The following is a 17,374-nucleotide window of genomic DNA, read 5'->3' on the forward strand; positions in this document are numbered from 1 at the left end:
GCCTCAAGGAAGTGGAAATCCTGCCCAAGACCAATTAAGGGCCTGGGGAGCGAAAAACCCTGGCCTGGCTCCCCAGGCCTGACGTAGGTGGGCTCGCCACCGACTTTTCGACCAGTGGGCGGGTCCTCCCACCAAACGGAAAATTCCAGCCAAGGTATCATTTAAAAAACACGTGCAAATTATTGCCTTTAACCGATAGCCACAAGTAACAGGATTAAACGTGAATCTCTAGAATACTTGGTTGGCTATCAAATGTTAGCAGATTTTTTTTTCAAAAAGAACTGAAATATATTTCTACCTACATTCAATGCTCCTTAAATTCCACTTGGTGGCTCCAGTCAGATTTAGTAGAACCTTATCCAATATTCAGCTAAATAAATCCAATACAGTTAATATTATGCAAGTTTAATTGTGCATTAAAGATAGCCTGAGAACAGCCATGAAGGCTGATTGCATGATGGGGCATTCCTGGTGCACACAGAGTGCAATCAGGACTATAAAATGCCTCACACCTTTGAAAAGAGACCATCAATCCCGCTGTTAACTTGGAAACTATTTTCTCTTCACAATAGTAACAGCTATCAAGATTTATCAACACCCTGCTCTCTGCTTGCTTCTTCTACCATGTCCTGTTTGAATCCTTTCAGTCTCGTTCTGTTCTGCCTTCTAATCCCTGTGAGCAAGGAAAGTGTAAGCTACAGAGGTAATGAGAAACATAGCAAATGAGAAGAGAAGGAAGGGAAGAGAGGGGAAAAGAGAGAATGAGAGATAGGGAGAGGGTAAGTCAGAGATACATAGAGAAGAAATGTGAGGAATGGTATGACAAGTATTAACAGTGAGGACTGTAAGTGAGAGAGAGGAAAACAAGCTGGAAAGAAGATAAATGATACAAGGAGAATACAAGAATGAGGGAGAAAGGGAATGAAAGTGGGAAGGAATATAACCTTCAAAAAATAAAGCATATTAAAAGTTACATTGCTGATCTGGGTCTCAAGCTTCCTTGCAATGCACAGTTTAGTTACAGTGAGAGTAACTCTGTGCACACTGGAAAATTAGATTTAAAATATAACTGAAATAAAAACAAGAAATGCTGGAACCACTCAGCATGTCTGACAGCATCTGTGGAAAGAGAAGCAGAGTTAACGTTTCGGGTCAGTGACCCTTCTTCGGAACTAGCAAATATTAGAAATGTCAAAGGTTATAAGCAAGTGAGCCGGGGGTGGGGCAAGAGATAACAAAGGAGAAGGTGTAGATAGGACAAGGCCACATAGCTGACCAAAAGGTCATGGAGCAAAGGCAAACAATATGTTAATGGTGTGTTGAAAGACAAAGCATTAGTACAGATAGGGTGTTAACGGACTGAAGGTTGAACAGCAGCAAGTACAAACATGGAAAAAAACAGTGGGTAAGCAAACTGTTGTTGACAGGGCCCTCAACCGTGTCCGGCCCATTTCCCGCACCTCTACCCTCACCCCTTCCCCTCCCTCCCAGAACCGTGACAGGGTTCCCCTTGTCCTCACTTTCCACCCCATCAGCCTCCATATCCAAAGGATCATCCTCCGCCATTTCCGCCACCTACAGCGTGATGCTACTACCAAACACATCTTCCCCTCCCTTCCCCTGTCAGCATTCCGAAGGGATCATTCCCTCCACGACACCCTGGTCCACTCCTCCATTACCCCCACCACCTCGTCCCCTCCCCATGGCACCTTCCCCTGCAATCGCAGGAGGTGTAATACCTGCCCATTTACCTCCTCTCTCCTCACTATCCCAGGCCCCAAACACTCCCTTCAGGTGAAGCAGTGATTTACTTGTACTTCTTTCAATATAGTATACTGTATTCGCTGCTCACAATGTGGTCTCCTCTACATTGGGGACACCAAACGCAGACTGGGTGACCGCTTTGCGGAACACCTCCGCTCAGTCCGCAAGCAGGACTCTGAGCTTCCAGTTGCTTGCCATTTCAACACTCCCCCCTGCTCCCATGCTCACATCTCTGTCCTGGGATCGCTGCAATGTTCCAGTGAACATCAATCAAGCTCAAGGAACAGCATCTCATCTACCGATTCAGGCCTGCCGGACTGAACATTGAGTTCAATCATTTCAGAGCATGACGGGCCCCCCATTTTACTTTTATTTTTTGTTATTTTTTTATTTTTTTATTTTTTACATTTTTTACAACGTTTTTTTTCATGTTTATTTCATTTCATCTTAGTTTGTTCAGTTTGCTTACCCACTGTTTTTTTTCATGTTTGTACTTGCTGCTGTTCAACCTTCAGTCCGTTAACACCCTATTTGTACTAATGCTTTGTCTTTCAACACACCATTAACATATTGTTTGCCTTTGCTCCATGACCTTTTGGTCAGCGATGTGGCCTTGTCCTATCTACACCTTCTCCTTTGTTATCTCTTGCCCCACCCCCGGCTCACTTGCTTATAACCTTTGACAAATCTAATAATTGCTGGTTCCGAAGAAGGGTCACTGACCTGAAACATTAACTCTGCTTCTCTTTCCACAGATGCTGCCAGACCTGCTGAGTGGTTCCAGCATTTCTTGTTTTTATTTCAGATTTCCAGCATCTGCAGTATTTTGCTTTTATTTAAAATATAACTATTGGTGCACAATATATTTTTCCAGCTCTTGAAACTTTGGCCACCTCTAAGGGCTATATTTTCCTCTATTCACTACTGTTAGCAAACACAGCAGGGTGATTAAAGAGGTTTTTGCTAACTCCTTTTGCTAAGATTAGTGAGCAAGGTGTATATACCCCCAACAACTGTCGGCTTTTCTTCTCATTCACACAAAATGGTTTCTAAATACCTTAAGGATACTTGATGCATGTTAAATGAATACTCGTTAATGCCTGTGGTTGGTACTCGAACCCTCAGTACGTCTTGATCGGTTGGTATATAATCACTATCTGCAATACGATCAATGTCAGTCAGATAACTGCAAAAGAAATAAACAGACTAACATGAGTTAGGGCACCAGTAGGATGTAAAGGAACGTATTCGTAGCATAGTATCCTCAACCTCAGCATACTGATACACATTAAGATAGACCGATTGGTCAATGAAGGAAATCACAGCAAAGATGCATCATTGAGATCTCGGTGTTGTGTCATGTGATGACAGCCATGGACCCTTCCCAAAGTTCACAGTGTCAGGTCAGCTCCTGTTTCTTCTTGGCACGAGCAGCCTATAGAGTAGGCAAGGATAACACTTCGAAAGAAAGTGTTCATCAACAATTAAAGGGGAGATTTCTTAATGGGGATTTCCAAAGCAGAAATCCCTTAAAATGTTGAAACATTTCAAATATGAGACACAGCTCAGTTGGAGACACCCCAAATGATGCGTGGGGGCAGGAGGGGGTGTAAAATTTCAAAAAATTGAAAGCCACGCCAGCCTGACTCCAACACGCCCAACTCTGATTTTAATGGTTGTGACAAATCTATTCTTTAAAAGCGAGTCAGCTTTTTAAAATATGTTAATGAAGATTTGTGCCTCTTATTTTATCAGCCATTTAGATTTAACTGCTACTAGATGAGTTTCCCATGGCTCAGAAAAGCCAGCAGCTGAAGTGGAGGGATGTGGGGGGTGGGGGGGGGAAGCCTGATGGGACGGATCTAGTAGTGATAAAAGTGCCTTTCCTGGGCTGTTTGTGGGCCAGGAGGAGTGGAAATGCTTCACCCCACCCCCTGAGCCCCAAACATACCTGCTTCCCTCCCTGTGCTCCACCCCCCCCCCCCCCCCCCATCTCAATCACTGCAACCTGCCCACCTTCATCGTGCGATCTTCCCCTGACCTCGATCTCCCCTCCAACTCTCAATCTCCCACTGGATCCACGATCTTTCCCCCACCCCCATCACGACCCAATCTCTCCCTCCTTCCCTCCCTCCCTCCCTCCTCTCTGCTCCCCACCTTCCAGCGCAGGCCTTTCCACCCAACAGCCAGGCGGCTTCTCAACCAGGAAGCGGAGACAAAAATTCAAATGAGGTCCTGCTGTGAAATTCAGCAGGACCTGCGGGTTACCCACATTTCTGAGTTTCCCAGCTGCTATGAACCTGCCCTCACCCACGCCCCCTCCCCCCCCCCCCCACCACCAATTACACTCCCTCCCGCCTCCCTGTAAATATTTGGGCCACTGGGTCGGTTTTTGGATAGGCAACAGCAACTGCTCCACCCGCCTGATGACTAATCGCTAATGGTGCTGGATATAGGCAATTTGTCATTTGAGAGGGACGCAGATCTGCAACAGAACCTTAAAGAGAACAGCTAAGTAGGTCAGGCCAATGGAGCACTGATAGGGAAATACAAGTGCCAAGCAGCGAGGAATTATTCTTGAGGAAGCCTCAAAGGCTTTAAAAGGAATGAAGAAAACATCATTACCACACCTGCCTCCAGCTGTGCCTGAATGCAGCTTATGATCCCTTTCAGTAGCACTGACAATGGCTGCTCCCAACCAGCCGCACCCATGGTTTGTGGGTGGGTTCAGGATGCAGTGGTGACTGCGCTGATTGACAGAAAATGCGATAGGTGCTGTAACTGCATTTGTTGACCCCCATTTAAATATATCAATGAGGCCACTGCCTGTTTCCTGCGGGAGTGCTATCTGCCTAAATCGAGGCCGAGCTTAATATTGGAACAGGTATAGGATTAGGCTTTCTTTTTATAATTATAATATTGTTAGAACTTAATTGTCACATCCTTAAGCATATCTGTTAACACTGTATGATGGATACGTTCAGTTGAATATTAGCTATAGTTCTGTACAAGTCATGACACGCCGAGAAGTGATGAAAAGAGTTAATTCAGCCCATGTGAAGATCTTTGTTTAAAGGTCGTTAAACTGTGGGTAACCCCAGGGAAGTTGTTAGCCTCTTAACCAGTAAAGACTGTAATTATGCTCAAGAAGCTGTGAAATGAAATCTTCTTCTTCTTCTTCTTTGGCCTCCTTGTCTCGAGAGACAATGGGTAAGCGCCTAGAGGTGATCAGTGGTTTGTGGAGCAGCGCCTGGAGTGGCTATAAAGGCCAATTCTAGAATGACAGACTCTTCTTGTGGTCAATGTCACAGGACTTCATGTCGCGTTTGCAGATGTCTTTAAAGCGGAGACATGGACGGCCGGTGGGTCTGATACCAGTGACGAGCTCGCTGTGCAGTGCGTCCTTGGGGATCCTGCCATCTTCCATGCAGCTCATATGGCCAAGCATCTCAAGCGCCGCTGGCTCAGTAGGGTGCATATGCTGGGGATGTTGGCCGCCTCGAGGACTTCTGCGTTGGAGATACGGTCCTGCCACCTGATGCCAAGGATTCTCCGGAGGCAGCGAAGATGGAATGAGTTGAGACGTCGCTCTTGGCTGGCATACGTTGTCCAGGCCTCGCTGCCATAGAGCAAGGTACTGAGGACACAGGCTTGAAACACTCGGACTTTTGCGTTCCGTGTCAGCGCGCCATTTTCCCACACCCTCTTGGCCAGTCTGGACATAGCAGCGGACGCCTTTTCCATGCACTTGTTGATTTCTGCATTGAGAGACAGCTTACTGGTGATAGTTGAGCCTAGGTAGGTGAACTCTCGAACCACTTCCAGAGCGTGGTCACCGATATTGATGGATGGAGCATTTCTGACGTCCTGTCCCATGATGTTCGTTTTCTTGAGGCTGATGGTTAGGCCAAATTCATTGCAGGCAGCTGCAATCATGTCGATGAGTCTCTGCAGACCCTCTTCAGTTTGAGATGTTAATGCAGCATCGTCAGCAAAGAGGAGTTCCCTGATGAGGACTTTCCGTACTTTGGTCTTCGCTCTAAGACAGGCAAGGTTAAACAACCTGTCATCTGATCTTGTGTGGAGGAAAATTCCTTCTTCTGAAGACTTGAACACATGTGAGAGCAGCAGTGAGAAGAAGATCCCAAACAGTGTAGGTGCGAAAACACAGCCCTGTTTCACGCCACTCAGGATAGGAAAGTGGTCTGATGAGGCACCACGATGCTGAATTGTGCCTTTCATATTGTCATGGAATGAGGTGATGATACTTAGTAGCTTTGGTGGGCATCCGATCTTTGCTGGTAGTCTGAAGAGACCATGTCTGCTGATGAGGTCAAAGGCTTTGGTGAGATCAACGAAAGCAATATAGAGGGGCATCTGTTGTTTGTGGCATTTCTCCTGTAGCTGGCGAAGGGAGAACAGCATATCAATGGTGGATCTCTCTGCTCGAAAGCTGCACTGTGCCTCAGGGTAGACATGCTCATCCAGCTTCTGGAGTCTGTTTAAAATGACTCGAGTGAAGACTTTCCCCACTATGCTGAGCAGGGAGATTCCAGGGTAGTTGTTGCAGTCACCGTGGTCACCCTTGTTCTTATAGAGGGTGATGATATTGACATCGCGCATGTCCTGTGGTACTGCTCCCTCATCCCAGCACAGGCAAAGCAATTTAGGGAGTACTGAGAGTATAGCAGGCTTGGCACTCTTAATTATTTCAGGGGTAATGCCATCCTTTCTAGGGGCTTTTTTCCACTGCCTAGAGAATTAATGGCATCACCGATTTTGTTGGCTGTTCATCCAGCTCATCCATGACTGCAGAGACTGGGCTGCATTGAGGGCGGGATCAGTGACAACATTTTCCCTGGAGTACAGTTCTAGGTAGTGCTCCACCCAGCGGTCCATTTGTTTGCATTGGTCAGTGATTGCATCCCCTGATTTAGACTTGAGTGGGACGATCTTCTTGATGGTTGGCCGAAAAGCTCTCTTAACGCCATCATACATTCCTCTGATGTTTCCGGTGTCGGAGGTCAGCTGGATACGACTGCATAGGTGTTGCCAGATAAGAACATATCAATCCCACTAAGTGGTCACTGTTGATGAATAGCCACAGCAGGGTGACCTGGATCAAGGTATGACCTTTTGCCTTAGGCTTTGTGAAGGAGTTCACAGAGTCAAGGAAGCATGAATCTGGAGGCCCCTGAATGACAATGACATAAACCAGGTGCAAAGAGATTCTGAAAATTGTAGGCTAAGTGCGAGGCTCAAAGTACCATCATGGAAGGGCAGTTTGGTGATTATTGACCAATCAGATGATCAGAAAAGGAGTTTAACCTTATACGGCACGAAGCCAAGCTGGGAAAAGTATATAAAATAAGGATTTATAAGACACGAGGCATACACCAGAGAAGAAGAGAAGAAAGAAGTTAGACTTCAATCAAAAGACAAGTGCCACAGTCAACCGAAGGTTGACAGTGAATGCGACTGCTTGCCATTGCCTTTTGTTAAATATCACGTTTTTGTACTATTGTGATAAACTTAATTCTGTGAAAGCTGTGAAAACACACTCATACACAGCGTGGTTTGTATCTAGTCTGAACTGCAAGTCCCTTTGAGATCAGCTCTCCCAACTTAGTGAGTAAATGTAGTTGACCAAAGTCTTACAAGTAAATTTAAGCAAACCCCAGATCGTACACAGGCAGACTGGCATCTCTAAATCGGCTCCCACCCTGTTTATGCCTAAGAATGGGGTGGTAGTGAGATGAAAATCCCAACCGTTATTGAGAGCTCTGGTTATGGAGAGCTGGTGCAGACACGATGGGCCGAATGGCCTCCTTCTGCGCTGTAACAGTTCTGTGATTCAATTTCAATTAGGAGCAAGCATGGAATTCAGGGGAAACTATTTCACACACGGGCAAATAGATATATGGAAATAGCTACCATAGAAGATTATTAAACCACATAAATCAGTACAAAAGCCAACTAGATGTAATTCTGGGGAACGATAGGACTGAGAGATGTGGTGAGCAGGTGGGTAGCTGTGCGCTGAAATCAAGCAAAAATATAATGGAATTGCTGAGGCAAATTTCCTACATTCCTGTATTATCAAAATATACAGCACAGACAGACAGAATTAAAATTCTTAATTTTAACTGAACTGTACATGACGGAACATCTGAAAGGAAAAGAAAATAATAAAGACTTACTAATTTGTCGAGTCAAGCAACTGGTACTCCCGACGCCGTTCATAGCAGGTCTTTACTCCTGGATCATTCCATAAGCTTTTGATCGCGTCCGCGTGCTGTCTTTCCAGAACAGTGATTTTATAAGCTTCTAATTCCTTTATTACCTGAGAATTTTCCTGTTGAATTGAATCAGAGCGTAACTGGTAGAAATAGCACAGATTCGATTCCAAGACTTCCATTATTCAATTTGCGACAAAGCGCGACAAATTCTAAATGGTTACCACAGTAGAAGTTAAACAGAAGGAGGTGCTACAGCACCATTACTGGTGGGAGGGTGTAATTACAGCTTATCAAATTTACATAAGTATTTCCACTTTAAATGTGGACATAGGAATTTATAATGGAAATATAAAAATAAGAATGGAGTCCATGACTTTAAAATTGGAACTTAATTGTGTCCATGCACCCTGGTCTGATTATCTCCTGCCCTCTAACCATGATTCATTCAAAGATTGTTCTTGACATCCTGTGTAAAATGTCACAGGTTATCAACTAGTAATAAATACATAATCTTACATCTGGAGTACGTCTTGTCAGCTTTTCTCATTTATATTCCAATTTCCACATTCATAATGGGAACTTCCTATGTAAACTTTTAGAATTACACGCTGCTGCTGATGGGATTGACTTTACAAAAATAACCATATCAAAATCAAAATTCTAACAGGTAATGGATGATTCTCAATGCCAATATTAAAAAGTACCTGAACATACCCTTCCAACACTACTGAAATGATTCTGCTCCCCTTTTCCCCTACACCGCTGAAACTCTTATACATGCCTTTGTCAGCTAGAGACTCAATGGGCTGGACTTTATAAGCTCAAAAATTTAAACAGAATGCATGTCATGGAGCCACCATGTTATTCAGCGTGACGCTCATTTAAACGGAGAGAAGCGGGCAGTTCGTCCACGGCAACAGCATCAGGCGTCACTGTGCAGACGCCGATGCCATTTTTAAAGGGCTTCAAACACTACCTTACAATTTAAAGTTTTAAAGAATTATTGCATTAAAATTTATTTTTAAAAATTAATGTTTCTAGCCCCTCTCCCACAAACCCCCATAACCATACACTCATTCCTTGCCCTCTCCCCCCACAAATAATTACCTTTTGTACCTGACCTTCCCCCCCACAAAAGTTCACAAACTTTTAACTTCACCCTTTCTCATCATCCCCTATATCAATCAGATTAGTTTCACCCTGCTCCTCCCCCTCCCACACTAAAATACTTACCTGCTCCCCCCCTCCCCACCAGTGTCCCGCATCAGATCTACAAATGGGTATCCGAAGGCACAGGACTGATGGCCACAGACACCAATATCGCCCCGGAACGGACGGCGGGAGTGGGTAAGTCATTAATTCATTTATTCCAATAAATTTACCTACGTAAATTTTAGTCCCATCACTGATCGGTGGGGTGGTCGCCACGAGGCCTCGCCGCCGCCGGCAAAATCAGGTCGGGCTTTCCGGCATTGAAGCCCATGGCGGGCCTCTCCCAGAGGCATTTTCCAGCTCCCCCACCATGACCACTGACGTCGGAGGTGATGTAAAATTCAGCCCAATAGGAGTAACATTCAACATTCACTTCCTTGGAAAGTAAAGCAGAATGGGGTGGAAAACCAGCGGCCAATCTACTACCAGCAGACTCTGCCCCGTTAAAGTTGAAAATGACCCTGCACTACTCTAAAGTGCTGCCTGCTGACCTGCCATCCTCCGCCTGTCAACTTGTCCAAAAATAAATCCTGCTCACCCATCAATCTCATCCTCACTCTCCTACATTCCTCATCTGTATTTATCTTGCAATCTTGTGAGGTTACATGTGTTATTTATCTAGGCTGCAAGGCTAGTCAGTTTGGAAATTGGTTGTTATGCACAATACAGAGCATTTGCAGCAACATATGGAATTGTCATGTGATAGTGATCCAAGGGGTATCTCACCTGGCGATGCTTTTATTCCTTCCTTTCCAGAAGTTATGAGTCCCTTACTGGAGGGTCTCTCCCTGGAATGCATGGGCACCAGCCTCTCTCCACCCTCTCACCCAAAAGCCATGCTTCATGTGAGCCCACACAGCGAGGCATGCTTTCCGAATGCAGAGGACATCACTACTGAAACCAACCTTGTGTGCACTTCCATTAATGATTGCTATAAATTGGCCATTTCCCCTCCATAACTTGATATGGTGGACAGTTGTGGCACTCTTACCACTGCCCCAGCTGACTTCAGCAACATTGAGCGGAGATCAAATCTGGCTCAGTGATGGTGGCTTTATCACTCAGGCATCAGGGGAGTCGGTCGATTAACGTTAAGAGCAAAATACATTGTGAAACACAATTTGGCTGGGCATGTCAATTACCTGATAATAAAGATGTGAATTAATCAAGCTTAGGAAGTTCAGTACATGTGATTAATATTTATGAGTTTTCCCCGAATTAGTAAAGTAATTCCAATTCTGAATCTACCATTGTGTGTGTATTTTTGGTGTGCTAAGTTTATTCATGCACATTTTTATACACTGTTAATGTAATTAGCAGTGAATTTGCATGGATATTATTAATTGAAATCAGGCTTATCCAAATGTTTCTAAAATGCCTGGTGCTGAATATCTAACTAGCACACTCTGTACAACTGAAATATGAGGTATTGCATACTCCCCACAGCTGGGCTATGAGATAATCGTGGAAGAGGGTGTTGAAATTCTATTGGTCTCCCCTTCTTGGGAAGCTTACCTCCGGTCAGTTGTGTCAAAGAGTAGCACTTGCATCACAAGCCAAGTCCCATTCTATAATGGCTATGTTTCAGCCAAAACCAAAACTATGAATATTGGGATTTTGAGCTAAAAGAACTGCTGGAAGTGAACAGAATTTGAAAGAAAAGATGTTGGAATTAACATTAAATTATCTTTCTTTTCCAAGCACTGATTTGACCTGCCACACGAGCAATTATTTGTTGCCTTGTTGCAATTGGCTTGCAGGTAACTGATGATTTGTTAAAGAGTAGGTATGAGAAGACCAAACAAAAAAAAAAGCTCTATTTTAACTAAAAGGGTCTATTTCCTAACTCTAAATTTCCGTTAATATGTTATGTTTTCCACAGTTTTTGTTTCCTAAATCACCAGAAAATCTTCAAAGTATTTTTGTGTTAAATAGTTACATTCTTTGGCAATTAACTAAAATGTTCACAAAAATTTTAACAGAGAAATGTTTCCAGGTGCAGAGTACTGTTTGTAACATGGACAAAGGAATTATTGTTGATATTCATATGTTATATGAAATTTGAGATGAGTATTAACTGGAAATTCCTGCATTCACTGCTTTTTCCAGTCCAAATATCAATAGGAGGAATTTCACATCAATTACCCGAACCATAGTTTAGCAGATACATTTGGCCAACCTGTATAGCCAAGAGTGGGTTTAACCTTTCACTCCATTGCCAGTCTGTTACCAAAACCACATTCTTCCACCTCCAGAGAAATGGCTGCTTACATCCTGAGTTCCTTCCACTTCTGCTGAATCCTAAACCATGCCTTCAGCACCTTAAGTATTGATTTATCAAATGTTTTCCTTAATGATATCCCTATTTCCACCCTTGGGGCAAATCCAAAACTCACTGCTTCCTGTCCTCTTCCCTATGGAGGAGTGCACAGTCTTTTCTAGTTCCACTTCTCCACAGATCACAACATATATTTAAATGTTTACCCAGTTACCAATATGGTCAATCATATACTCTACTTTTTATCCCAGAATAAAATACACCAACCAGGCTTCTTTAATAAACAACAAAATTATCAGTTTATCATAAAACAAGACATAACCAGTAATGAAGTAAAGCATTAACACACAGATTGACATATGAAAATTCCCTTTTTACCTTAGCCCCCCCCCCCCCCCCCGACACACACACACACATATACTCCGGTTACCCAAAAAATAAAGAGATGTTCAGTGCAGAGCTTTTTTACAAAAGAAATTTATTTGGCCAAATACTGTTAATTCTTGAAGAAAATGGATGAGATAAGTTGTGTCCCAAAATGGCATACAGTCTGGCATCCGAGTACACGTAGATGGGTCACTGGGATCTGTTCTGGAGCAGATTTTCAGGCGGTGTCGAGAATTAATCTGGCAAGCTTTCCAGGAGCTCCTCAGGAGAAATGTGGCATTTCACAGAGACAAGAGGAGGGAGGCAAGCTGGGTCTTTCTGTCTTGGCAGGTTGATCTCCAACTCCATTCAAACACAGTCCACACCCAAACTGAACCAAAACAATACCTCAGAAGCGAAACCAAACAGCAAGTCAGAACCTCCTAACCCTCATAAATTGTGACATGTCACTTCTCTATAAACATCTCCCCCAAGTCACCAAGGTTTCTGTTGTTTATTGAGCTGAAGGCATGTGACTTCCAAAAAAGGTTGCTTTCAAGCAAGACCTCGAGTGTTCTTACGGCAACCTCTTTTAAAAAACAAAGTGATTTATGGAATTACTTCAGTTCTCCAATGAATCCATCTCCACAATTCTAACACATGAATCCTCATAAAAAATAATTTTAAAAATAGAAGCACCTTCATAACACTAGCCGTTACCAAGCTCCACTGGCTGTCTGAAACCCAACAAGTCAGTTTCAAGATCCACAGTTTCAAAGCCCACCACAACCTCATTCTGCCCGATCTGATCTTCTCCAGCTATGCAAAGCTCACTGTACTCTTCAATCCTCCGAATTCAAGTTACCACTTGATCCCCGCTCCCTCTGCTCCATCAGAGGTGGATTATATAGTCACAATACCCTTGACCTCTGGAGTTCTCTTCTAAAATTATTTTTCCTTCCTATCTCTCTCCCTGCCTTCAAAAGCCTCCGAACAAAATATCTCTTTGATCATTTGGATGTCTCCCTTCAAACACCCATCCCTTTCCTGCTGCTGTTTACCTCTCCACCTGTGAAGTGCTTTGGGATGCTTCCATGTGATCACTTCTATATAAATGCAAGTTATAGTAACACCTTGCTCAGGGATCTGGTTGTTGCAATGAGCATTTCACCTGAGATATGGGTTCAAATCCAGTCCAGATTGATGGGCTGAATATCACTGCTGACTTCCAGCTATGGGACTATGCCTTTAGGCAGTCTCAATACAGATCTTGGTGGGCTATGGGCCAACAGCACAATAAAACTCTAATTTGCATTAATTGGCAATGTCACTGAAACAGGTCTAAGATTGGTTAGTGTGGTGAAATGGAAAATGCCATGTTGCCAGCTGGATCTGAGACCTGCTCCCACTTTTTTCTGGATAGCAAGTTATGGTAATGGTCATTCCTTTTATCACTGAATCACTCCTGTCTTCCGCCCTATCACCAGACTTTCACTTTTGTTCTTTCATCCCTTCCCCCACCCCCTTTCCCTGCATCCGTACTTGATTAAAACCTGTTACATCTCTAACTTTTGCCAATTCTGCCGAAAGATCGCCGACCTGAAACGTTAACTCCATTTCTCTTTCCAGAGATGTTGCCTGACCTGCTGAGTATTTCCACCACCAACTCTTTTTATTTCTGAGTCATTTTGTTGGGATTCTGCAGAGTGAGCTTTACTCTGCATCGGGCTGTTCTATACCTGACTCAGCTTGAGAGTACTTGACGCTAACTTTAGGAAGTGTTCCGTTCCTACTACCAGCATTCCTCGCCTGGATGAGCATTAAAAATAAAAAGAGAAACAGGAAAAGGCCATTTAACTTTTCTTTAAAGTAATTTCTTGCTGTTTGACTGGAAGTACCAGATGCCTGGTATAAGCACACATGAAAGATATACTTCAGCACTGTCAAGTCTCACTATAAAGAGAACAAAAGAGCACTGATAACCTTTCAAGTAGTTAAGTACTTGATCTTTATGTGGGCTCCACCAGAAACCATCTTACATAGATTTGCACATAGTGTTGTCGTGGATGTATAGAATTTGTAAAAGAAATACGTTATTAACAAGATCCAAATGAAATATTTTCCTTTCTATCTCCCTTTCTATGTTGCCTGTTGTCACAGTTGATAAATGCTGGCTAGCTGAACTAATACATTTTACTGGCAAAAGCAGATACAGGATTAATGGTGTGAGATTACCCACTTGAGATTGCCTGGAAAGAAAATAATTTAGTCTGAGCAGATAGCTCATTCTGCCAAACAGGTAATATTTCTGTCAGTATCCTGTTCCTTGTTGCACATGTAAATTTATACTGAAACAAAATGCCTGTAGTTACAAAACTCCCTGACCTCATTTTCCTCCTTCTTCCAAGTACCTCTTGTTTATAGAAACATTTTGCGGTGAAAGGCCAATCTTCCAGTCTACATCACTCTTTTCAAAGTTCAGGAAAACATTCCAATATTTTAACATGTAAGCTGTCCTATGAATCAAAATGCAACTCTTTCAAAAAATTGTTTTTTATTGCCCATCCCTGGTTGCCCTGACTAGGTGGGCCTTCTCCATAAACAGCTGCAGTTCTCGTAGTGATGGGGCTCCCATGATGGCACCAGAACAGTGACCCAACAACAGCGAAGGAACTGTAATATATTTCTAAGCCAGGATAATAAGTGAGGGAAACCTGGAGGTGATGGTGTTCCTGAGACATTGTTGCTCTTGTCTTTCTTGGTGGTAGAGATTATCGGGGAATGAGGGACAGTCGAAGTAAAAGTAAAATACTGCAGAAGCAGGAAATTTGAAATAAAAACAGAAAGTGCTGGAAGTACACAGCAGGTCTGGCAGCATCTGTGGAGAGGGAAACAGAGTTAATGTTTCAGGTCTGTGACCCTTCATCAGCTCTCTGCAGATGCTGCCAGTTTTACTGTGTATTTCCAGCACATTCTGTTTTTATTACTGTCAAAGTAGATCATAGATACTGCAAACATAGTGCACTGGTGGTAGAGGGGGTGGGTGGAGTCCTTTGGCAGGAACACCAATAAATCAAGTTGCTTTGTACAAAGCACTATAATAGGGGAATCCTGCTCTTTGGATAAGACAATGGGCTGAGCTCCTGTCTGCCTGTTTCAGGTCAATGATTAAAATCTCATGTAAATATTTGAAAAACAGAACGGTGTCTGGCAGACATTCCTCCTTCAACCAACACCAGCAAAAAGAGATTTACTGTTCATTCATCACTTGCTGTTTGTGGAATGCTGATAGCAAGAAGTGGCTGCCATGTTTACCTATGCAACATTCACTCTTCTGTAAAACAATCAGCCTGAGATGTTTCAATAAAAGCAAAATACTGCGGATGCTGGAAATCTGAAATAAAAACAAGAAATGCTGGAACCACTCAGCAGGTCTGGCAGCATCTGTGGAATGTGAGATGTTTCAATGACAGTACAAAGTGTTACTTAAGTACAGGGGTCTGATAGTTAGGGAACTAGAATGAGCTCCAATGGCCTTTTACATCATTAACCTTCCTTTTGTTCGAAACATTCTTCCAAGCTTACATTAACAGCCCGCCAGCCACACATATAGAATAACTGCAGACATTTCAGCAATGATTTATATTAATTGTGGCATCATGCCAACATTCTTCCACTTGCAGTTGGTTGATAGGTGTGGCTGACAGGGGGAGCTCCCAGCCAGTAGACTGAACTTAGAAACTGACCCCACACCATCCTTATTTCTTAGAGTTCTCATACAGAAGATGTAATCGAAACTGCTGTGTAAGTACTGACAGAACCATCATTACATGAAAAGATGTTCCAATCCCCAGAAAGAAGAAATTAAAACCAGAAAATTTACATCATCCATTTTTACCGTGACACATTTTGATCTTACCTTATTTTCCTGCTGCTGATATTGTATATTCAAGGTGTCCATAGCTCTTATAATGGACTGTATTGCAGTGATTATGTTCTGGTAGACCAACTTTGCAAAGGCTTTCCTGTCTTCTTCTGAGTATCCAGACCCATGGATGATTCTCATCTGTTTGATGAATGTGCTTTTGCCACTTTCTCCAGTGCCTGGTTTAAAAGAGGCACCAAGATTCAAATTAGATTGCTCAGTTATTACAGAATAAGGAAAATTGCTGAAGTTGGCACCAAGAACATCTAAGTTCTATTGTATTATCTTATACCCAAATTTGCTCCATGGTGAGTCACTGATTTCACAGCCTTCCTGTCATTGGGAAGTCATGGCCAAGGAAGGGAGATGTTTCTCCATGGAAAGGGAAGGGAAGTTCAAGGGAGTACAGACAGAGACCTCTCAAACATCTTGTCTCAACTAGGAAAGGTACATGATCTGATGATGCTCCGTGAGGAGAGAGGGGAGATAGAGGGTGAATTTTTCCAGCTCGCCGCCGGAGATCGGAAGGCACGGGAGTTCCGGCAACTGAGCAGAATATCGCAGCAGGACACCGTCGGCATCAGGTAAATGATTAATTCATTAACTTGACTGTATTAATATATTTAAACTGTGATGCCGCCGCCGAGCAGCGGTAGGGGAGGGGCTGCCACGAGGCCTTGCCGCGATCGGTAATATGGGGCGGACCCTTCCCAGCATCGAGGCCTGTGGCGGGCCTCTCCCACTGGTATTTTCCGGGCCTCCCTGCCACGACTCCCGACGTCAGGGGGGCCTGATAAAACTCAGCCCAGAGAGTTCGAAAGAGTGTAAATAGGAAGAAGCTAGCTGCTGTGGCGGGGATTGCGATACATGGCTCTTTATTTCTGGGATGCCAGAATCTCTGCTACAGTGTATTTTAGTGAAGTGGTTCCAGAGCTAGACTAGCAAAGGTCAAATATTCAACTCATATCATGGCAAGTTATGAAACTGAATCATAATTTGTGCGTTGGCACCAACAAAATAACTATAAAAGCTGCTGGATTGTATAGAACACTTGTTCCAATGCAACTAACCCATGTGACTCCAGCTGAAAGTGACCGTGCTAAAAAAAAGGCCCATCGTCATATTCTCAGAGAAACTGCAAACAGGAAATAAATGTTAGCCTAGTATTCCAATGTGTCAAATCTGACTTAGTTGGTAACAGGCTTCCTTCTGAGTCAGAAGATTATGGGTTCAAGCCTCACTACAGGGACTTGAGCACAAATCCAGCGCAGTAGTGAGGTCGTGCTACACTGTCAGGTGAGACATTAAACCAAGGGCCCATCTTCCCTCTCAGCTGGATGTAAACAATCCCGTGTAAGTATTTGAAGATGAGCCGGGGAGTTATCCTTAGCGTTCTGGCCAATATTTATAACTCAGACAACATCAGAAAACAAATTTTCTGGTCATCATCGCATCACAGTTTCTGTGCAAACTGGTTATTGCATTTCCCTACAGTACAACAGTGATTACACTTCAGAAGTATTTCACTGTCTTTAAAGTGCTTTGGAACATCCTGGCATCATAAAAGGAGGCAGAGAAATGCAGGTCATT

The 17,374-nt window shown here is 43.4% G+C and overlaps 1 protein-coding gene across 1 annotated transcript in view; it reads right to left on the bottom strand.

Annotated features, from left to right (window-relative positions):
- LOC137351358 (guanine nucleotide-binding protein subunit alpha-14-like) overlaps positions 1 to 17,374 on the bottom strand; it is a 70,834-nt gene that overhangs the window by 16,535 nt on the left and 36,925 nt on the right. The window contains exons 2-4 of the mRNA XM_068015805.1: positions 15,779 to 15,963; positions 7,965 to 8,119; positions 2,822 to 2,950 (exon numbers count right to left, since the gene is read on the bottom strand). Coding sequence (XP_067871906.1) covers positions 2,822 to 2,950; positions 7,965 to 8,119; positions 15,779 to 15,963 — 469 coding nt within the window. The remainder of the gene's footprint in view (positions 1 to 2,821; positions 2,951 to 7,964; positions 8,120 to 15,778; positions 15,964 to 17,374) is intronic.

The sequence above is a fragment of the Heterodontus francisci genome, chromosome 36 (assembly GCF_036365525.1).
Source record: "Heterodontus francisci isolate sHetFra1 chromosome 36, sHetFra1.hap1, whole genome shotgun sequence".
Taxonomy (NCBI): domain Eukaryota; kingdom Metazoa; phylum Chordata; class Chondrichthyes; order Heterodontiformes; family Heterodontidae; genus Heterodontus; species Heterodontus francisci.